The sequence below is a fragment of the Aphidius gifuensis genome, linkage group LG4 (assembly GCF_014905175.1).
Source record: "Aphidius gifuensis isolate YNYX2018 linkage group LG4, ASM1490517v1, whole genome shotgun sequence".
NCBI classification, from domain to species: Eukaryota; Metazoa; Arthropoda; class Insecta; order Hymenoptera; family Braconidae; genus Aphidius; species Aphidius gifuensis.
In genome coordinates this window covers 3,849,760-3,874,216 of record NC_057791.1, presented here as the reverse complement: position 1 = coordinate 3,874,216, position 24,457 = coordinate 3,849,760, and the positions used below count along the sequence as shown (strand labels likewise).

Here is a 24,457-nt window from a genome sequence, read left to right as displayed (position 1 = left end):
GAAAAATCATTATAAATGAATAAAAAATATCTAATAATTTCAAGCTAATGTATAATATTTTTGATTGACGTATTTAGTTTATATTTTTTTTTACTATTATCACGACATATTACACGAGAGAACTCAAACAATTAATAATAATTTAATTTTTTTTTATTTTACACGACATTTTAAAGTAGTCTGTTTTTTTTTTATTGCTACTATCAAGAATTGACTAATTGAGACATTTTAAATAATAATTCTATGAATTTCCATTAGTTTTTTCTATTAAATAAAAACTAATATTTTTAATATATGACTAATGAATGCATTTAGATAAATTAAATTAAATTTCATGATAATTAACTAACGTGTAAAATGATATTAAAATTATTTATATCAAGTTAATCCTTTCAAAGTAATAATCTCATATTATAGAAAAAAAAAAAAATCTTCTTTATCACAATGACACACGTGTCATCTTGACATTATCTATTAGTAATATAACTTCCGCTAGAAAATATAATTTTATAAAGTTTATTAATCATTTATTTTCTTTTTTTTTTTTTTTTTTTTTATAAATATACTTTTTTTTGTTATATTTACAAATTAAACAGTCATCGATACTTTAACTGGAGTTGTCAAGTTTTTTAATCAACTAATTATATTTACAAAAAGAAAAAAAAAAACTTAAATTACGAATAAATATAAATCATTAATGCTTGTGTTTTTTTTTTAATTAAAATTTTTCATTTTTATTGCATGACTTAAATGAATTATTTTTTAAAAATTTATTTGGCAGGTATCAAAAATCAAGGCAATTTGATGTACCATTTTAAAAATTTTAAAATCCGTTGGGGTCGAAATAGGACGGAGCATAATTTTGATACAAAAAGAAACAATTTAAAATTTCGAACTCTTTTAATCCAACGAATTTTCATTTGTTTTTATATGCTTCGTGTTGCGTCACAATTATTTGTTTAAAACAATCGACTAAATTTGTTTTTTTTTTTCGTTCTTTTATATTGTTGTAATAATAATAAATATTATTATTTTTATTTATATATAATATTTAATTTTAATATATGTTAATTATAAAAGGCACAGTTTTTTATTATTTTCACAGATGCAATTTTTTATATTATTGTTCTTTTTTTAAATTGTTTATTTATAATATTATTGAGAATTTTTTTTATATTTGCAACTCGGCGACAGGCTTTTTTTTTTTTAATTAATTATTAATTTTTAACAATAGATACACGAGCATTGCAAGTCTCTAATAAACAGTCTTATATAGAAAAGAAATGGCCTAGAAAATTTTTTTATTTTTTAATTTTATTATTTAAAAAGTTTTTTTTTTTTTTTTTATTATTTAAATATCGTTAGAGAAATGGCACAGTGACGCAACCTTGGCAATAATATTAATTATTAATATTTATTTTTTTTTAAAACACAGTTAAACATTTCATTTTTTTTTTTCAAAAGCGTAAAATCATACATACAAATATGTACGCAATACAATATTTATTATAACAAATAAACAAAAAATATAATAATAAAATACACATTCACACATTCATTACAAACAAAATATTTAAAAAAAAAATGTATATATACACAAATAGGGAGTTGATTTATTTGACGTAGTTTAATTTAAAAGAAAAAACAATGAAATTTTTTAACGACAAATCGTAAAATTAATATAAAAAAAAAATTATTTTTTCTTCAATTAAATAAACTGAATTAGCTATTTTTTACATTGACAATTTAAAATTCTCCCTATTATCATACATTAAATAAAAAAAATTCATACGATTTCAAAATTTTTGTAATATAAAATCGACAATATAATAAAAAAATAAATAAATTTAAAATTAAAATATATAAATTATATAATAAACAAAGAAAAAAAAATAACTGTTCCAAATACGTCAAATTTTCCAGGACGTTGGACAAATATTTTGATAATAAAAAATTTTGATAATACAAACAAAAATGTAAGGAAAAGAAAAAGTAAAAAAAAAAAATGTTGATTTCGTATGAATTTTTGTGTTTTTTTTTAAATTTGTTTCAAACAAAATAATAATAATAATATTATGATACACTTGTTTTGTAATAATAATCACAGGTATGGCGCGACAAATACTTCAAGCCAGCAGGGACACGATGTGACATTTTGTCTCGAGTACTTTGGTCCCCAGCCCTTGACAAAACTTATTTGTACGGAATTTATAGGAACTTGTCCAATGGAATTATCATCATTTTTATGACTCGTTTTATAATTTCCTGAATTTTTTGAATATTCAAATATATTTAGACAATAACCAGGTGCCACTCGATGAACCAATAATGAATGTGGATCTGGATCATTTAAAGTTGGTGAATTAACAAATATTGAACAATCTGATTTATTGTAAACCCAAATACCATCTGCCTCTTGGCTAAGTATCAGACCTAAAAATAAAATAATTTTAAAAAATTAATTTTACCATTTGAAATATATGTATATATAATATACGATATTAAAAACAAATTATTGGCAAGAATTAAAATAATAATAAATAAAAAGATATATAAACAAATATATAATGAAAAAAAGGTTTATATAAATTTACATATTTTGCTCGAGGACGAGAGTAATCATGCACGCAATAATAATTTTACCTGGTCCAATTTTACTTCGTGTTTTTCGTACAGCAGTTGATGATCCATGATTTTTAGCAATACTTGATAAACAAAGACCATCACCATCATGCAATGAATTAAATACATTTATTGCTGATTCTTCAACTGGAAATAATTTTCCAACACGAGTTTTAAGTTCCCAATATGCCAATGTACACCATTCTTTTTTTTTATTTTTATCATCATCATCATTATTATTATCTGAAAATATAATAAATACAAAATAAAAATTAATACATATATAAGAAAAAAAAAGTTTAAATAAAATAAACTGGATAAATTTATATGAGCTATAAGGGAGATATTTCTGTCTGGGGGCGAATTTTCAAACAACCATCAACGTAGTGTTTTCGTTGTAACTTCAATACCCGTTTCTATACCATCATTATCATCATCATCATCATCATCATATACTCTTTCTCTATGCCAGCAATCATCTCATCGTTTTCATCCTGCCGCAATAGCCACATATTTTTTTTAGCATCTTTATTTTACTCTTTATAATATTTTATATTCTTTACTCATTTTTTTTAACGTTGATCACGGGGGCCCTTTTTTTTTTCTCTCCATCATCATCATAATCATCATTTTGTTTTTTTTAATACAATATTGTCTCACTCACTCTGTCGTTTTTGGTCGTTTGGTTGCGTAGAAAAACTACTCGTCTCGCCGCGAAAATTATAATGCTCGACCGAGTGGCGGCAGCATAACAACCTACGCTGGATCGTGCAAATTGCATACGTTGCTTGGCATCTTCCAATACCCACATACATATATAATATACACACGCACCTTTTTTTTTTTTCTCTCTATAAACCTACTTGCCTCTTATTATCATCATAATCATTATAAACATCGACAAGAATGAAAAAAAAAAAAATCAGCAAAACACGATCAGTGAAAAAAATACAAAATTATGGCATTCAAGAATGTGCAAACATGTGTGTACATGTATATATATATTTAAAAAAATATTTAAACAAATTTAAAATACTCAAAAGATGAATGATATTTATTATCTCTTGTATATTGGTTCTTTATTTTTTGATGGTAATTTAAAAAAAATAAATAAATGCAGTATAATCATTTTTTTTTTTTTTTTCTTTTAATTGATGAAAAATACAAATACATAAATTTGTATATGTATATATAACATAATGAGAATGTTTTATTTAACCCGAGTGAATTTGTCTGTGTACACAAGTCACCGCACGATGCTTCCATATGATAAAAATAGATATTACGAGTTTAACACGGCGCCAAGATTGCGGGCTATCGTGACGATTACGTCATTGGTGTGGTATATGTAAAAAAAAAAAAAAAACATGTACATACCATATATACATTGTATTAAAACTATATGTATATATATAAATATTTGTAGATGAGTGAGTTGAGTTTGAATTGAAAATTTTCAAGTCAAGTTTGTCAGAAGGGGAAAGAGTATATGGCCCGCGCAAGGACGTATAGGCGCCAAGTAATGTCGAGACAAATTTTTGCCGGTATGACTTTTAATTCAAATAAATAAATCAATTAATTTTCTCATTATTATTATTAATAGATAAATAAAACAAATCACATATGTCAAATTATTATGATTATATTATATTTATTTCATGAATCAACTTGACAAATAGAAAAAATAAATAAATAAAAATGATAAATGCCAAAAATTTAATCTACATTTAGATTTATTAGTTTTTTTTTTCTTTTTTTTTTTTTAATATAAAATTTCTTTTTAATATTTATTTGTTAAACAATAGTTTTATGAATTTAGAAACATTCATATAGTTGGGATAGTGTTATGCAAATGACCTCTATTTTTCAATAATAACCTTTTTTTATTTTTTTTTTTCATTATTAAAAATAATAAATATAAATAAATATGTCGCTTGACAAACAATAAATTCAACAATATCTCATAAATATCACAATAAACTGATAACAATATATATAAATAGATATTATAATAACAAATCAACTTGAAAAATAATTTGAATAAATATTTTATCATATTTGAAAGAAAAAAAAAAGGGAAAAAATTATAATATTTTTTTTTTTTTCTATTATATTATATAAATAAATAATAATTTAAATTATAAATAAAATAGGGAAAAAAAATAATAATAATTAAGTGAAAAATAATGAAATGAGACAAATGGAGTGTCATTGACGGGATGTTGAAGTCGTCGTACCGGTGTGCGAACATTATTCGACATATATATATATATAATCTAAGATAGAAAATTTCATTGGTGCCGGTTGTGATGGTCAAATATTTAATTTAAATGTTTTTTAAGTATAGTAAGCGCCAGGAGTCATATATAAAATGATGATTCGACGCCAGTGGAGGCGCCACATACCAGGCGCCGGCTAACCTCCTACTTCATCAGTCTCTTCACCTCCTCTCATCATGACTATCACTACCTCCCCCTTTAGCCCCACCTGAATTATCAACGTCCCAGTCGAGAAAGAAACCTCTTCTTCTTCTTTTTTCTCTTCATTTTACCGCTCTCTTTATCTCTCTCTTAACTCTTTTATTTTATATACCTTCTTTTACCCCCTTCATCATCTACCCTGTCTGAATGCAGACTTTTTTTTTTTTTTTCTGTTTTCTGGTTTTTTTACCAAGCTAAATAACCAACACACGGCAGCAAGCCAACCCAAGTCGATTCTCTTCAACAAGCACTTTTGATTTGCAACCAACTAGTTTTATATCAAATGAGAATGATGACGTGACTTTGGAACGTTGATTTTTCTATCTTGGAAATTTTTGTTGTTTCAATTAGAATAAAAAAAACAAATTCGAATTCATTATTATATTAGAAAGAGAATTGTTATTATTATTTTTTTTTTGTTTTTGGAGTAATTAGCTAAATTTTGCAATGATTTGATTTAATTTTTTCTTTTTTTTTTTACTATATTTTCTTAACAAGGAAAATCCTTGTTAGTAACCTTGTTATATTACTATATGGAAAAAATGCAAGTGACTCACGGTGGATGACTTTGAAAATATAATAGAAATAATATTACCTTCAAATTGATAAAAATAAATAAATTTTAAAAATATATATAAATTTACATTTAAAAAAAATAAATATAATAAATTTTTTTGGCAAATTTATACTTTGGCACAAATCAAAGTGTCTATATGGTTTGTTGATATGATTATTATAAATATATGTGTGTGTATTTGTGGTGCACTTTGAAAGTCGACGACACAATGATGGCGCCAGGACACATTCCTCTTTGGCGCTGGATTAAACAAAGTTGCGACCAGTAAATTTAACCGATTGCCCCCGACCAAAATAATACCCTCCATAAATACACTTTAAAAAAAGATGCCGCAAATTGACCGTACCATATTTATCAGATTAAATATTGCAAAATTTTGATTCCATCAATATACTTGATATATAAATTTTGTATATGAAAAAATTAATTTTTAAACATAACATAAGTATATCATTAAAAATGATAAATTCTTTTTTTTTTTTTTTTCAATTCTTGAATGTCGGAGAAATTCAACACTCTGGTAATGAAAATAAAATAGAAAATACGCTTGCGCTGTTTTAAACAAGCTATAAAACAACGACCTGTTGCTGGCCATTCACTACTATCATCCCCTTTTTACTCCAACTTGTCGTAATAGCACCCGAAAAAAAAAAAAATAAAATAAAACGCATTCAAACTTCCATAAAAAGAAAAACTATTTTCTTTTTTTTTTATCTCTCACAAAATTATTCAACAAGTTATAATAATCACAAAATTTAATTTTCGTTTTGCTCTATTTAAAGATGATTTTATTTTGGAGTAAATATTTTTTTTATTTAAAAAACCTACAATCGAGTATGAATATATATTTTTTTTTTTCGTTTTAACCGTTAAAAAATTCAATGAATATATTTTCGATGTGAATATATGTGATATTACCGTTGATGATTGAGAGAAAAAAAAAAAAAAAAAAAATACATAAAAATATCTGAAAATGTGAATGAAATAAATGGCTGTCCAGTAGATTTTACGATTCCCATCGTATTTTAGAATTTTAATTTCTCTCTTGACCATACTACGGTAAGATTAAGAAAAAAAAAAAAAAACTTGAACATTATGGTCAAGCTCTAGAGTGTTTCATTCTATATCTACAGAATAAATTTTCAACATTCCTTTCCATTTCAACATTTCTCTTTTTTTTTTTTTCTCATCATCAAGTTTTTACTATATATATTTCAATTTTTTTATCTATATATTTATATATCTATTTTCTATTTTCAAGATAAAACATAGTTAATATAAAAAAAAAAATAGTTTAATGTTTATTTTTTTTTTTTTAAATTAAAAATGAGGTAAAATATAAGGGACTATATGTTGGCTTGAGTATGTGAACAATGGTATATCGAACAGCACATTTAGGGACAAAAATAGATTAGGGGGTAGCTAGCTAGACAGGTAAAAAAATATAAAAACCAAAAAGGTGTATTATTACTGATACAATCAAGATGCAACTCGATGCAAACGCAAAAAAAAAAAGAAAAATATGTTTTTTTCAAATTTCTCGAATCTCGAATATAAATATCTTTTTAGATAAATAAATATTTTTTAAAATTAATTGCCTAATACTATTACTAGATAAAAATTAATAAATTATGATAATTAAATGTTCAACTTACCATCATTGTCGATGGCTAACGAATCAGGAAGTCGACAATGCTGTTCAACAGTATTTCCAAGAATATCATCCTTCGGGCATGTTGGAATGGCACCTGTGGATCATGAATAATCATGAAATTTTCGTCTTTTATTTTATACCTGAATTTTCAAGGGGTCTCTCTATCTAAATATCTCTCTCCCTCTCTTTCTTGCTCTCTGTATTTTTTGTTTTTTTTCTCTCTTTATCTCTCTTGGCGAGACGACATTCTGGCCACTGTCTATAAAAGCTTTTCAGCTTGGGAACTATGAAGGTTTTTTTTTTTTTCCTTTGTATTACCTACATATATATTGAAAGAAACTTTTCACGTGAAAAACAAATATAGGGTATGGTACAGTAAAAAAAATTTAAACAAACAAAATATATATTATAATGTTATTTTTTTGTTAAATGATTATTAATAAATATTTTGATCTAGTTAGGGTTAAAATATATAGAGCTTGATTTTAATTACTCCAAAATGCTTCAACAACTCAGTTTATGAGAATCAAAAAAAAAAAAAAGGTAATATATTTAATTAGAGTATGGAAAAAACTACAAAGCCATGTGTTTTATTTTTTTTAATCGATAATTGTATTGTGATTAAATTTTTTAATAATATCGATAAATTTGGAGTAAATAAATTTAAATCTTTTTATACTTTTAAAATAATTATTTATAAATATATTAGTTTTATAAAAAGAGTTTTTAAATATGAAAAATGACCTTTTTTTTAATGGCATTTGGCCAAGAAAATTATAATCAATATTTCAAAAACCATTTTATCATCAATAGATTGTTATTATTATTTTTTTTTTTTTTCATTTGATTATAAAAGTCTTTTTAAACAGTTATAATCTAAAATTAAATTTTAAAACGTACGTGTAATAATAGCCGCTGCCGGTATAAGGAATCGCGGGAACGAACGAGCGCTGTCTTTTAAATACAAACCCCAAAAAGATGGCAACGCATCAATTAAAAAAAAAAAAAAAAATACATATACATTGTATACACAATGTAAAAAAAAGTAAAGGTAATAATTAATTCAGAAAAAAAAAAAAAAAACAATATCAATCATGACAATGTCTAAAATATTTTAATTAACATTTTTTTTTTTTTTCTATCGGGTTTTTTGTTCTTGCATGACTCTTCTCTAAATATTTTCGATAAAAAAAAAAATTTTTTCTAACAGAACTATATTTCCGGAGTAACTATCTGTATATTTTTTTCAATTTTTCGGCTTTTAAAATAATTATTTATTCAAAATAATAATGAATATTGAACATGTTTTTTTTTTACCTTGATTATTTGAAGTATAATTTGTTGGGATGAGACAGTATGGAGGTGGTGGTGATTCTGCAAATAAAACAAAGAAAAAAAAAAATTAATTACAAAATAATATTTAACAAATTATAAATTAACAAAAAAATTTTATTTAAACATTACATGTCTGTCTGTGTGGTGTGTGCGTGTGTATATATAGAAAAATAAAACAAATAAATAAAAGTTTATATATTCAGAAAAAGCATATGGCATGATGATGACTGGTTTAGGTATTTTCCAAAAATATACAAAAATTAAAAAAAAAAAAAAAAAAGAATAATAATAATAAATAAATATAAAAATTTTGGTTTCGGTCTGGCGAAGAGGAGAGGCATCCTCGTCTCTTGCTAGCGCCGGCTGGCTGGCCTCGACAATTAGCTGGCGCCAGCAATGACACGCGGCGGCGGCGGCGTCAGTGGCGACGACATTTTTCCACCCTTCTCCCTTACCCTCCCCATCCCTCTATGTTTGAATCTGACAATACATGCCACTATTGCTGTCCATGTCCCGTCCAGAAATTGTCATCGTATATACAACTTTGTTGTGTCCTAGTCTGTCATGTCCCTTCCCTTCATTTTAACATCAATGCATTGTCAAGTATTTCCTTTTTTTTTTTTTTTTTAATTTTTATTATACCATCCCACCTGGTATGAACATGTCACTCGTTAACTACTACTTTATGCATCAAGTACACATGCCTTTCCCTTTTTTTTTTTTTTTTATACATATGGGTCATTTCGTGTCAAACTCAATGGACCATGACCTTTATCTCTTCCTCTGATAGAAATAATAATTCGAAATTTTTTTGTATATATTAATTTTCATTAGAAATTAGAAATTTTTATTAAAATATGTATTTACATATATTATGAATTATTGCATTGATGAAATTTAATATTCAAATTAATTTAAAAATGAACATAAGAGTGGAAAAACCTGTAGAGTTTTAGCTAAAATTATTATTCAGTGAATTTTATTATTTAAATGTCATTGTGAAGAGAATAAGTATGTATATAATAGAACACAAGAGTAAAAGAGGGAAAAAAAAGAGAATAAATAAAAAAAACACTCAAACTAAGAAAACTAAACACAACGGGTGTTCGTTGTGTGTTGAGGTATAAATCATACCTTAACTTGCCCACCCAAATAACACAAGGAGAAATGTATGACCCTTCTTTTTCTTCTTCATCTTTTTCTTCTTCATTTTATTATTATTTTTTTTTTTTTCGTTTCTTTTCTCATAATTATTTTTGACTAGACAAGACTAGACTATAGACTAGACCATAACTGTGTTGTATACTAATCCGAGACACGAGAAAACAAAAGAGATAACATGCACTTTTGTTGGTTTGTTTAATGTGTTTCAAAGAAAAAAAATAAAATAATTTCTTGTCTTCTTACGAGCCGGATTAAAATTAAGAAGAAAAAAAAAAAAAAAAAAGAACAAATAACAACTTTTGGTTACGTAAATGGCGCCTGACTGGTGCCGGCTTGTTTTTTGGATTAATCACGTACTCATTTAAAGCTCGTTTTATTTTTATTTTTTAATTTAAAGAGACAAAAAAAAAAAAAAAAATTGATGTTGAACGATTAAAACACAAGTGTAGAAAAATAAATAAACAATTAACAATTAAGTTTAATATAAAATTTTAATTATTATAATATAAAAAACATACCAGGTTGATAAATTCTACTCCAATGATATGGATTACAGCAAACATCATTTGAATCAATGGTTGAATGACACATTGGCATTTTTTTAATTTCTGATAAATGATTTAAATCAGGCCATCTCCAAACTTGACAAGATAATAAATTTGCTGGTGTTGATATTGGACTAGTTGTTATATTTGTCAGTCTAATATTATCATCAACACTTGTTGTTGGATTATCAAAATTATCATCATCAATAATATCATAATAATTACTATCAATACCACCACTTATACCACCAACAACATTACTACTACAACTACCACCACCACCAACAACAATAACACTATCACTTTCACCACTTACACCACCACCACCACTACTAATATCATCACCATGTCTTAATTCACAATGTCGACATTTTGATTTTTGTCTTGTTGTATTATATGAATGTCTATTATGTCTCAATGGATTATGATATCTATTATTTCTATGTAAATGTTTATGTCTTCTAGTATAATCTTGTTGATCAAATTTTTCAGATTGTTTTAATAATAATTTTTGTTGATCAACAAATACACAACGACCATCATCAACACCTGATGATTCAACTGATGTTAACAACATTTCCAATTGATTATCTTTTAAATTTTTTAATATATCTTTACACCTTGATAATCTTTCTTCAATAAATTTATTATTTTCAATTATTGAATATTCTTTATCAATAATATCTTGTTGTTGAGCTTGTGTTTCTTGTTGTTGTTCTTCTTCCTCGTTATCGTCACCACCACTGCAACAAGCTTGAAGTCTACTTATTGTTCTTCTACCACAACTTTTACTATTATTATTGTTATTATTTATTGTTGGTGTTGTTGGTGGTGTTGATAAAGTATTAAATTGTCTTTTGGCAATTTTACTTGTATCCTTTGGCAATTTAACACAATTACTGCTGTTAATATTTCTTAATTTATCAACAATAATTGGACAATCAATATTTGATGATGCTGTTGTTGTTGCTGTAGTTGTTGTATTATACTCTTCAGCCTCACACTTGGTTTCATACTCTTGTCGTACTTTGGCCTTAAGCAGACGTCGAATTAATTGTCTACGTTTGCTCCAGGACATTAAAACAATCATGAACTTGTACATGAAACAGGATAATTTGTCTACGCATTTGGAAATCAGGTACTTTTTAACTTTTTTAATATCTAATAATTTAAATTTTTTATTTGTATAAATATCTTTTAATTTTTTAGTTAAATTAATACGATTATTATTATATTTAACTGTATTAAAATTTGAATTATTTTTTTTAAATAATATTAATTTTGTTGGTTTCCTTTCTCGTTGACACTAAAAAAAAAATAAAAAAAGATTTTTTTATTTTATTATGATGAAACTTTGGCACAACATAATAATAACACTGTGATGATCATCAGTGTTTATTTATTTATTTATATTTTTGACTAGAGCAGTAATTGACGTAAATATTTTTTTTTTTTTTATTCACCTTCATTTTTAATACAATCCTTGTACATCTCCAAACTTTATTTTTATTTTTTTTTGCAATAATTGTTATTATTAATATTTTATATAATTCAGCATTCCATTTGATGATATACAAATATTTTTGTATATATTTTTATATTATAATAAAACCACTTCACTCATTTGACATCAAATGTATTATTTTTTTTTCCACCTTGGTTTAAATTCAACTTGAAACTGAAATGAAAATAACAAAAAAAAAAAAACATTATTATTAAAAAATTATGATAATAAATTAATATTTATAAATGCAAATAAATCAAGTGCTAAAAGATTAATACAAAAAAAAAAAAAACCAAGAGAGAGAGAACAGTATAGACATTGATAATTTTGCATCTAGGCATTAAACAATCAGCCACATATTAACTCAACATAAAGTAATAATATTTATTTACATATATATTATTGATATTTAAAAATAATAATAATAAAATACTTTGTCGACACACTGGCGCTATCGATTCTCCGTCTACTGGATCTCTCTCGCGATGAATTTAAAGACGGCAAACACGAATATGAATATATATTTTTTTTTTCCATTTTTATATATATTTATTTTCTTTTCTTACACTTGTTTGCTCTCTACTTGTTTTATTTTTGTGTATGTGTATATTGGCAAGGTATATATATATATGAATTTACTCTCCACGCGACACGCGAGTTAACCAACAAGTATGTATGCGCAAATTTTGCAGTGTTAAAAACATCCAATAGAAAAGGTCGGCGCGTGTCGAGTGCACCGACGTCGCGACGCCGACATTCACAAATTCACATATACATTTATATAAATTACACTTTAATATATTTTATTATGTATAGGTACATATATTTATAAACAAGTCACACATGTGTTTAAAATAAAAATCATATAAGTATATATAATAAATAAATAAATTTAAAACTTCCAAGAGAAGGAAAAAAAAAAGAATAATGGAAAAAAAATAAAAAAAAAAAAATAGAAAAAAGAGAAAAGAAATAAAGGAGAAGAGTAGCAAGAACACTGGGCATATTTGAACGAATACAAGATGTTCTTTTTTCTCGCCCCCAACAACTTATATTTTTCCTTTTCTAAAACTTTGCGTCGGTTATTTTTTTTTATGTATTTTCTTAAATGTGTGAGAGTGATACTTGTTTGCGATTCGACACAACTCAACAATTGCGATAAAAACCAAGTGACGATGGTACCCCGAGAAATAAATTAAAAATAATATAATTAAATATATTTATATTAAAAAAAAAAACATTATTTATTTACTTTTTTTTTATTTTGTTTAAATAATGCTGATTTATTGCTTGTTTATTTATTGAAGTAAATAACCCGGCACTTGTAGTATTATATTTATTTATTTTTTGTCAATTTTAAAAAATTATTTTTACTCCTTTTTGTTTTGATACACTTCACTTTGATTATTTGATAATTATTTATATTTTACAAATTATAACTTGTTTTTTTTTATTTAAAAAATTTAGAATATTATTATTTCTAAATAAAAAAAAAAATAATCATATATGTTTATTTTTTTTCCTTGAGAATATGTGTACCAAAGGACAGACTTGGACTGACTGAATTTGTGCGGTTGTTCGGCAACACACGAGGTCCAGGGCCGTCACGAATCCCCCACTTAATTTTTCATTGTAGACTATAGACTATAGTGTATTTTATACACTGGCTAGCTTCTTATTTCCCCTCTTTTTAAATATTAACATCTTTTACTAAGTTCGCAGAAGAACAACGAGAAGAGTAGAGGAAAAACTACTTGCTTGTTCTTCTTCTTTTAAAAACTAATACATATCATACTGTACATATACTAACGTTCGTCGAGAGAGGCGCCGACCTGATCAACACAAAACGTTTTTTTTTTTTTTTTGCATCAGACGCGCCAGGGGTTATTCTATTTACACACATACACACACACATTCAGGATATAATACAGTGTCGCGGTCAGTAAAGTATTTTCACCAATACACTTGCAAAAACTTTTTGTTGAATATGGCTGACTTGATTGTCAAAGTTTCTTCTTGGTCATTTTATTTAATTATTTATTTTTTAAACAAATCACAGTCTCTCTCTTCTTCTCTCTCTCTCTTTTTTTTTTTTGCAATAGTACTCCATCTCTTTTTTTTTAATTAGTTGCCTCAATTACCGCTAGTAGCACTGATAAACTTTGGCGCTAAGATTTAAATATTATATAATTTTTGAAGTTTTTTTTTTAATAATAAAATAATAGTTATTGGTTTATATATTGAATAAAAATATTGATTGATATTTTATTATTCTATTTTAAATTTATTTTATGAGATTTTTTTTTTTTTTTTTTTTTTTATAAAATAGATTTAAAAATAAGAAGAGCATTTTATTTTTTTGGCAGTTGATAGAAAATTTTTTGGAAAATATGTAAACAAGCATGTGGCGCCTGAAAATGAATAAATGTTTTTATTGCTTGAATAGAAGTTTTTGGCAACAAAATGATGATGATTATATTGAAAGTATTATAGTGAAAAACGAAGAAAAAATAAAAATAAAAATAATATGCATGTTTGTTTATAATTGAAAATATAATAAAATCAAAATTTAATAGCTTACTGGTAGTAAAAATTTATTAAAAAACAATTAAATGTTAAATTTTTTCATGGAAAATTATAAAGCTTAAATTTACTCATGTTTTTTATATATATAAAATATAATTCGTATCGAATTATGATAATCGGTATATAATAAACATCAAGTATTATTAAAATTTACTTTTTATGCTTATATGCAATGTATAAAAAAAATGTTAAAAAATCATGAGAATAAAATGCCAATTTGTAAGAAATAAAAAAATTTTTAAAAATATAGAATGATATATAAAAAGGTGGGGAAGGAAAAGAAAGGCATTCGTTGGTCATCGCTCATAAATTGGCTAATTTTAGAAAACCCGTTTTATGACAGAGGCAATGTGAAACGATGGATTTTGTTCTCATGTTTGCTCAGTCACCAATTTACCAAATTTAAAAAAAAAATAATATTAATAAAAAAAAAAAACCTGTACACGCATCTATATGAAGATATATATTTTTTTTTTTTTCAAATATATTTCAAGTTTTAAAATTGACATATAAATATGCCTCTTAATAATCTTCTCTAAAAAAAAAACCTTGTAAATTTTTTATAATAAAACAAATCAACAAGACTCACTTTTAAAAGTTAAAAATATATATATATCCTTTTTTTTCCTTATTGATAATTTATAGTATATTTTGCAATTTTTATCATAATTATTTATATATATTTTCAATATATCAATATATAAAATTGGCAAAAAAATACATATCCTGGAACAATAAGTCAAACAGATATAGAGAGTATATATTTTTTTTGCATCCCCTATTTGGTAATGGGGATGATGGGGAATAGGCGCGACGACATTTCCCTTGTTGAAAAGTTGGCGCCAGTTTTACCATTCTTGTACCCTCGTGGGTGTGCAAAATATACAAGGCGCCACGTGTCCCGACAACACGCGACAAAAATTTACATTTATTCTTAACATACATGTCTGTATATTAACCATCTACCCCCTTTTTTTTTTTGTTACAAATTTAACCCCCGGTATCGCGTTCACCAAAACAAAAAATTACATACAAAAAAGAAAAACATAAATATCATTTTTCCATTGGAGAAAGATTTGAAATATATTTATACGTATATAGTAGCAAAAAATCAAACTGTTTAAATATAAAAATAAATAATGATATTGAAAATAGAAAAAAAAAAAAAAACATTAAATTAATGACTTTGGGAAAAATAGATAAATGCATTATTTCCTTTTATTATAAACGACAGTAGTATACTATAGTTGCAGAAATTGGAGGGGTTGTGAAGACGAGACATTGGGGGTTTTTAATAAAAAAAATAAAAAAATAGATATCACGATAATGTAGTGGCGCGAGGAGTCGTCGGTTGAACGATTCTAGCTAAAATGTGTTGAGGGAGAATAGAAAATCGGCATCATATAGAAATAAAAAATAAAAAAAATGTTAAAAACAAACAAAAAAAAAAAAACTTCGAATGGGCACACACCGACGACGGACTATATTCGACGACTGGGCTTACTGGCGACTTGAAATTTTTATCATGAGGGCTTGTTCCCCTTTTTTTTTTTTTTTTTTTTTTTTTCTCTATTATTCAATTTCTTATGAGAAATAAATTTATTTCTTATACTAGTGAAATTTTTATCCAGTGTTATGTTTGTTATATATATGTATACCTAACATTATAACAAGTCAAAACACTTGGTTCCTTTTACATTTTTTTTTGTTCTTTCAGGGTGCTTGTATAAGAAAATAAATAAAAAAAATATACAAAAGGCGCCTGCCTTGGTGTCTATCCTGTGTCATTTGCACTGGGTATTAAAAAAAATAAAAAAATAAAAAAAACATTGTTAAACATACTTGTTTATGCTACTTGTATAATTTTTTTTTTTTTTTATTCTTTATTTATACACAAGTATTTATTATTAGAATATATATTATAAAAATTAAATTTCAATCAGGTTTTTTTCTATTTTTAAAAAATAATAAAATTTGCATTGAGAAAAATTTTTTAGCTATATAAAAAAGTGGTATTTTAAAATAGCATATTAATTTAGTATATAAAAAATAAAAAAAAAAAACAACTTTTTTAATGCAAAAGATTATCAAGTTGGTGAGTTTGGTTCTCAGGGTTCAGGAACCCTGATGGTTCCATTCGTATCGTGTCTGTCCGTTTATCTGTCTGTCGGTTTCTACTGTCTGTCTATATTTCACAGACATTTGTCAACATCATTATTTATTTTTTATTTTATCTAAAATTATATAGATATTATTATCTTGCTAATTATTAATTTAAGGGTATATTTATTTATTTATTTATTTTTTTGGAGTATGCAAATTTATTCTACAGGTATTTTGTATATATAATTTCGATTTAATAAAATTTCATGGTATATGTATTGAGAAACAATAGAGAGAAAAAAAAGTATATTGATAGCGATGAAGAAAAGTCTAGCCTGATTGGGGCCCGGACGACCGACGACGAACAACCAACGACGACGACGACGCTGAGGGTGACGACGACGACGACGATGCTGGCAACAACAACAACAACAGCCACCACCACCAAGATTGGAGAAAATTTCCCGACGTCGTTTGTCGAGGTATCTTGTCGCGTCGTCGACGGTTTAGTTGGCGTCAAAGTTAAGTCAAAACGGCGCCAGTCATCTAGCCAATTCAGTTACAACCCCCAAATATATATACTTGCTGAAAAATATTCAATGCATATTGGACACTGCTACCATCAACTAGTCACAATTCTTAATTTTTTTTCTTTTTTTGCACAGAGATTTAAAAAACTTGTTTCGCATGCTTTCTTATTTATTTATTTATTTTTTTTTCTATTCTTTTCTCATTATCATTTTCTGATAGATTTGTCTATCTTTTCAAACAAGTACCTATATATTTCTGCATCCCCATGTCTCTCTTGTCTTTTGCTACTTTTTTTTTTTTCCCCAAATTCTTTTTGTTCATATATGTGCCTCTTATTTTATTTTTTTTTTCTTCTTTATTTATCTCTTTTTATAATACACAGTAGTAGGTAACACACAAATATATACGTATTCGCTTGTCTTTTGCGTCCCGACGGCGACGACGCCAGGAGACCGACGCCAACATTGCATGACGCCACCAGGACATCCCCTTATCCTTTTGCTTTTCATTTTATCTTTTTTTAAATATTTTTTACCCCTCTTTATATCTACCACCTATTATTTTATTCGATATATATAAATTTAGTATATTTTTACTTTTTGTCTGTTATTTTATTTTTTCGATTTAAATTATTTATATTTAATATAAATAAATGTATATTATTATTCAATAAAAAAAAAACATAAAAATTTTAAATGTATTTTAAAAAAATAAAGAAATAGTATTTAAATAATTTGCAAAGAAAAAAAAATAATAGACTTTGTAATGAATTATTAATATAAATCTTTTGGCCTGGCTCTCTTCTACATATAAAAAGCAAAATTACATAAGTATATTTACGATAAGATAACAAGCATTTGATATAAATAATACTGATGAAAATATATAAAATAATTAAAGAAAAAAAAATGTATAATTTTATTTATTTTAATAATTGTATAACAACAGTATGAATATTAAGCGATAATATTATATTTATTTATCCCAATGATTATTGTAGCTGTTGATGGGGATATAATACGATAATGATAATGAAATAACAAGTTGAAATTATTGTAGGCAGTTGAACAAGTATTACGTTTGGATAGTAATACGCCACGCGCAATCGTACAACAAAAAAGAGAGAGAGTTCAACCAACAACACACAACAAAATATATATTTATTTTTTTTTTTGTTATAAATTCATTTCCAAACGTTTCAGTTTGTCAAGAAGATATGGGTGATACATTGGGCCCAATTTATATGGGTCTAGATCTCAGCACACAACAGGTTCAATTTTATATTTATATTTTTTTAAAAACACTTTTAACTCGAACAAAAGCAATAAAATAATATAAAGGCAATACTTGTTTTTTTTTTATAATTTAAAAAAAGTACTTTTTTCTCTTATTTTTATTGTGTATTTTTTTAAATAATTTATTAAAATTATATTATATTTAACTGTAGCATTTTATGTTGCTGTCAAAATGACGTATTTTTATTTTTCTTTATCAAAGATTAATGCATCAAAAGCAATAATGATAAGATTGCATATTTTTATTTGAATAATTTTTTTTTTTTTTTTTTAATTATTGAACACTTATTATTTATATTGTTAATTATTAATTTTTTGAAAAATTATTTATTTAATATAATATTGTTTACTTACATTATGATGACAAATTATAAATATAAATCCTGATCCTGATGTGAAATTTAAGCGACAGGTGTTCAATGCGATACACACCTGCGATTTTACCTGTCAAATAATAAGCGGGAAATTTTAAATAATTTAACAATTAAATTTTTTTTAGCTTAAAGCAGTGGTTGTTGATGAAAAATTAAATATATTACAAGAAGAAAATGTACAATTTGACAATGATCTACCAGAATTTAGGTAATATTAAAAAATTAATAATTATATTTATTATAATATTTATAATAAATAAATTAAATTGTTATAGAACTTATGGTGGAGTTATACAAAAAAAAGAATTACCAAATGTCGTTCAGGCACCGTGTTTGATGTGGGTCAAGGCTTTGGATATGTTGCTGGACAAGTTGAGAGTATGTGGAGTTGATTTTGCTCGAGTCAAAGGAATTTCCGGCTGTGGCCAGGTAGATCGCGGTTTCTTTAATCCATTCAAAAGATTTTTTTTTAAATAAAATAACTATGAAAAAAAAAAGCAAAACAAAAACTATTTGTGAATCATCAAAAATTTATTTTTATTTATGTAGCAACATGGAACGGTTTATTGGTCTCATGGAAGTGGTGAGAATCTTCGAAATTTAAGTCCAGATAAATTTTTACATCAACAATTAGCTAATTCTTTTGCAACGTCAATGTCACCAATATGGATGGATTCAAGTACACATGAAGAATGTAAAATTATTGAAGATGCTATTGGTGGTGCTGAAGTAATTATAAATTTAATTTAATATATAATTACTTTGTTTATGATTAATTTCCTTTTTTTTTTTGTTTCATCAAGCAATTGGCTGAAATAACTGGATCAAAAGCTTATGAAAGATTTTCTGGGCCTCAAATATCAAAAATATATCGTACGAGACCAGATGTCTATAAAAATACAGAGGTAAAAAAAAATAATTTAATAACTACATACACTTTGATAATTAAAAATAAATATATATTAATCTGTTGTTGTTTTTTTTTTTTCATTCAGAGAATATCATTGGTGAGTAGTTTTGTCGCCAGTCTGCTTATCGGTGACTACGCTCCAATCGATTGGTCTGATGGTTCTGGTATGAATTTACTTGATATTAAAACAAAAAATTGGTATGAAAATATTTTAGATATTTGTGCTCCAAATTTACGAGAAAAACTTGGTGAAACTGTATCATCATATAAAAATCTTGCACCAATATCAAATTATTATGTTGAACGTTTTGGTTTTAATGAAGATTGTAAAATTATTGCTTTTACTGGTGATAATCCAGCTTCATTAATTGGTAATTAATAAAAAAATATTATATTTTATTATTATTAATAATAGCTATTAAATAATATATTTATATTTTAATTTAGGTATGAGATTAAAAAAAAATGATTTGGCATGTAGTTTAGGAACAAGTGATACATTATTTTTGTGGCTTGATAAACCAAAAAGATTAACTGAGGGCCACGTGTTTTGTAATCCAATTGATAATGATGCATATATGGCTCTTCTCTGGTATATTAATCTCTTAATGTATACATAGTAATTAGCTACAGATTTATTATTAATAATTTATATTTTTTAAGCTTTAAAAATGGATCATTGACACGTGAAAGAATTAGAGACAGTGCTGCAGGTGGTTCATGGCAATTATTTAATGAATTATTAGACAGTACACCTCGTGGTAATTTTGGAAATATGGCATTATATTTTGATGCTAAAGAAATTATTCCATCACTTATTGGTGATCATAGATTTAATAAAGCTGATGAAAAAATATCACGTTATAGTTCAAAAGAAGTTGAAGTTAGATCTCTTGTTGAGGGACAATTTATTGCTAAAAGAGCTCATGCTGAAGATTTTGGATTTGTCATTGGTAAATTTATCAAATTATTATTAAAATTAAATGATAATTATATGATATATATTTTTTCTTTTTTTATTTTGTTTAATCAAGGTCCAAATAGTCGAATTATTGCAACTGGTGGTGCTTCAACAAATAAAACTGTACTTCAAGTATTGTCTGATGTTTTTAATTCACCAGTTTATACCTTGGTAAGAATTTATAAATATAATAAAATAAAACTGCTGATTGATTGAGTGATTGTTTTTTTTATTTTGCATGATATTTGAATTAATGAAGGAAGTGACAAACTCGGCAGTACTTGGTGCTGCTTATCAAGCTAAACACGCTCTTCATCGTAATGAATTGACATTCGAGCAAATAACAAACAGCATTCCTGAACCTACACTATTATGTACACCATACAATGATGCAGATTCAGTAAATACATATTCATTCATAAATATAATTATCTTAGAGTTTATAATAATATGTTTTTTTAATTTACAGATATATAAACCAATGCTTGAACGTTATAGAAAAATAATTGCTAGATTACTTGAAGAAAATAGCTAAAATTTTATTAATGAAAACACAGGTTTAATGCATTTTTAAATAAATTTAATTGTCAATTATTTCAAAACTTATAATATAAAAAGGATTAATGAAGTTTTTCATTTATAAAATGAAATTTGCATGAATCTATTATTACGAAAAAAAAAAACAAAAAAAAAAAATTACATATCAATAATAAATTGGTATATTGATTTTATGAATTAAAATATACGAAAGGTTCTATTAACATTAATAAAATAGATTACTTTTTTCTTCCACCTCGTTCTTTTGGCTGTAAATTTATAGAATTTCCAGTTGCAAGATTGTAATATGCCATTGTGTTGTTGTCTTTGAAAAACATACCCTTTAAAAAAAAAAATAAAGGTAATATTATTAATAATGATTGTCGAAAAACAATGAAAAATAAAACATACCTCGTATTGTAATTTTTGTTTTCCAGGTGGCATTCCAGTTAGTTCTGAAATTCTAGCTTTCATAGTTGCAACAGTATCATTTGGCAATAATGTAACTGTTATTGTTTGTCCATTGAGTTTCCATTCAGTTTTTTCAGTCATCAATGGAACAACAATATTTAAATTAACTGGTCCCTTATTTCTAGCAATAAATTGTGCTTCTGGTATTAATGAATCTTCAGTTCTTAATTTTTTAATTTGTGGTTCATCATCCATTGGTGTAGAATCAGCTGGATGTTTCATACCAGTCATTTGTGGTGGTGGCATTGGTGGTTGCATTGGTGGTTGTGGTTGTTGCATAAATGGTGACATATTTGGATTCATACCAGGATTCATACCAGGTGCCATACCAGGTGCCATAAGAGGTGGTGGTGGTCTTATTGGTGGCATTGGTGCCATCATCATCATTGGTGGTTGTGGTGGCATCATTGGTGGCTGTGGTGGCATCATTGGTGCCATTGTCATTTGTGGCGGTGGTGGTGGTGGTAATGGTGGCTGTTGTTGTTGTTGCTGTTGTTGTTGTGATGGTTGAGGTGGCTGAGGTGGTTGTGATATTGGTTTTGGTGCTGGTGGTTTTGGTGGTGCTTTTAATGTTGCTTGTGGTTTTGATGCAGCTGCTGCCATATGTGATAATTCCATAGCACGACTTGTAACTGGTTTTGGTCCAATTTTTTCTTTTTCTTCATCTGGTAATAAACCTTTGACTTTGTGAATTTGATGAATTTGTTCTTCAAGAGTTATATTTGCTCTTGCAGCACGTGTTGCTGCTTCAACACTTGATGTATGTCCATCCCATGTTACTTTATCATCTTTTCTTTTATCTTCTTCACCAATTTTTTTACCAATTGCTGTTTCTTCATCACCAACACCAAATATATCAGTACGACGTTCAGCAAATTGTTTTAATGTTGCTTCAATTGCTGTACCAGGTGCAAATACTGTTTCTTGTGCAAGTTTATCAAGATTTTTATCACGTTGTTCAACCCATCTTGGATCTAATAAACCAATTCTCATATGTTCTGGCATTTTACTTGCTGGTATTCTTTCACCAGTAAGTGGTGATATAAGATATTCATCTTGTTGTACTGGACGTGATATTTTATTAACATTTTGTTGTTTTGGATCATAGCCTTTTTTAACAAGTACATTTCCTGGTGTTGGTGGTAATGGTGGTGGTTGCATTTGATCACGATTTATTGATCTTGTATCTTTTCTCATTGTATCATTTGATTGTGATGTCATATCAACCATTGTACTTTCTTCATCACTTGAATCTTCTTCCATATCTTGTACTTGATTATTATCTTTTGCTGAACGTTCTTTATCAATATCACTACGATTTGGCATATCATCATCACCATCACTTTCAATTTGCATTTCAACATCTTCACCATCTTCAATACGTTCTTGCATTAATACACGTGCACCAACTTCATCTGGTGTTGTTGGTGCTGGAAAATTACCAACTTCAAATTGTTGATAATCAACTGTTTCAACAACAACAAAATCATGCCAATCAATTTGTGCATATGCAACACGTTCACGTTCTAATTCTTCTTCTTCTCTACGACGTTGTGCTTCTTGATATTTTAACCATTCAGCACGATATTTTACTTGTTCAAGAATATAATCCATTGATGATGTTTCATCACGAAGACGTGGTAATAAATCTTTTGGTGGTATTAATACTTTTGTATATTGCTCCAAAAGTTTTGTAAAATATTGAAATAACGAGTGTTGTGGACGTAAAAAATCAAATTGAAAATTACGTTGTTCACGATTCATTAAATTTGTCAAAAATTGACGACCATTACGAGCAACAAATTGAGCTGTTAACTTGACAATGTCTCTGTTTATTTATCCAAAAAAAAATAAAAAAATAAATAACATTTATTAGATTAAATAATTTTTATTATAAATCACGTATAAATTATATTATATTGTACTTACAAATCAAGAGCTGATATTGATGGTGGATCAGCAATAAATTCAAAATCAGCTGGTGGATCTTTTGGCACAAATGGCTGTTCAACTTGTTTTAATATTTCTAATTGTTTTTGATGTGTTGTTAAACTAGTAGATCTTGATGATATACTACCAACTGGTTCTTGGCCTTTGCCTTCTTTAAATTCCTTAACTTTATGCTGATAATATGCATGATAAGGATCACCAAAATTTAAAAAATTAAATTTTGCATTACCCAGCTCATTCTGACGAATTCTTGATTCAAATTCAGGCCCATTTCTAGCCACAAAACTAGCAGTCTTATCGACAATATCTAATTTTTTAAATAAGAAAATTTTATAGTTTTAAATTTATTTTAAATAAATACTTACTTTAATAATGTAATATTATTTATTATTTAAAATAACAAAAAAGGATACTTCTAACCTCCGGGGGAGGATAGATGATGCCGACAATTGGCTGTGATGATGGTGCAGTATGTTCGCCTTCAATTGGAGGTGGTTGCACTGCAACCGCGTCTTGTCCTGGCATAATTTATTATTTATTTATCACTCTTAATTATTTATTAATTAACTATTATTTATATGCATTTTGTTTATATGAAATTTCACATTTGACTTGTGGCCAAGTGTTCAATCTTCGTAAAACGTTCGTTTTACAATTTACAACAATATGTAAATAAACGAGGAAAGCCATCTGATGGTTGTAAATTAAAACAAAATTAAGGTTCGTTTTCATTGAACAATAATTTATATTATTTATTAATTTATATGACTATTAAAACATGTGTACAAGTAAACAAACATATTATTGTTGTTAACTAGTACACTACTTTATTGTAAAAAAAAAAATATAACAATTTCT

General features: G+C 26.2%; 3 protein-coding genes across 4 annotated transcripts; 1 reads left to right on the top strand and 2 right to left on the bottom strand.

The window, feature by feature from the left end:
* Positions 1–781: 781 nt before the first annotated feature.
* Positions 782–13,677, bottom strand: LOC122854587 (mothers against decapentaplegic homolog 2-like). 2 transcript variants are annotated; one of them, XM_044155400.1, is made up of 6 exons: positions 13,134–13,677; positions 10,351–12,055; positions 8,651–8,707; positions 7,335–7,427; positions 2,644–2,865; positions 782–2,433 (listed from the first exon to the last, which is right to left on the bottom strand). In XM_044155400.1, the coding sequence occupies exons 2-6, from the start codon at positions 11,477–11,479 to the stop codon at positions 2,102–2,104; spliced, it is 1,833 nt and encodes a 610-aa protein (XP_044011335.1). In that variant the 5' UTR covers positions 11,480–12,055; positions 13,134–13,677; the 3' UTR covers positions 782–2,101. The 2 variants fall into 2 exon arrangements, with proteins under 2 accessions (XP_044011335.1, XP_044011336.1); XM_044155401.1 differs by lacking the exon at positions 13,134–13,677 and adding an exon at positions 12,315–12,692.
* A 4,416-nt stretch (positions 13,678–18,093) lies between these two features.
* Positions 18,094–21,226, top strand: LOC122854591 (xylulose kinase). Its single transcript, XM_044155404.1, has 11 exons — positions 18,094–18,371; positions 18,896–18,978; positions 19,046–19,199; positions 19,320–19,499; positions 19,574–19,675; positions 19,766–20,051; positions 20,128–20,272; positions 20,344–20,633; positions 20,715–20,812; positions 20,901–21,041; positions 21,111–21,226. Exons 1-11 carry the CDS (start codon positions 18,318–18,320, stop codon positions 21,174–21,176), a joined length of 1,599 nt encoding a protein of 532 aa, XP_044011339.1. The 5' UTR covers positions 18,094–18,317; the 3' UTR covers positions 21,177–21,226.
* LOC122854585 (splicing factor 3A subunit 1) lies at positions 20,854–24,290 on the bottom strand. The gene is made up of 4 exons (XM_044155388.1): positions 24,013–24,290; positions 23,579–23,906; positions 21,590–23,477; positions 20,854–21,519 (listed from the first exon to the last, which is right to left on the bottom strand). The coding sequence occupies exons 1-4, from the start codon at positions 24,122–24,124 to the stop codon at positions 21,418–21,420; spliced, it is 2,430 nt and encodes an 809-aa protein (XP_044011323.1). The 5' UTR covers positions 24,125–24,290; the 3' UTR covers positions 20,854–21,417.
* Between the last annotated feature and the right edge of the window lie 167 nt (positions 24,291–24,457).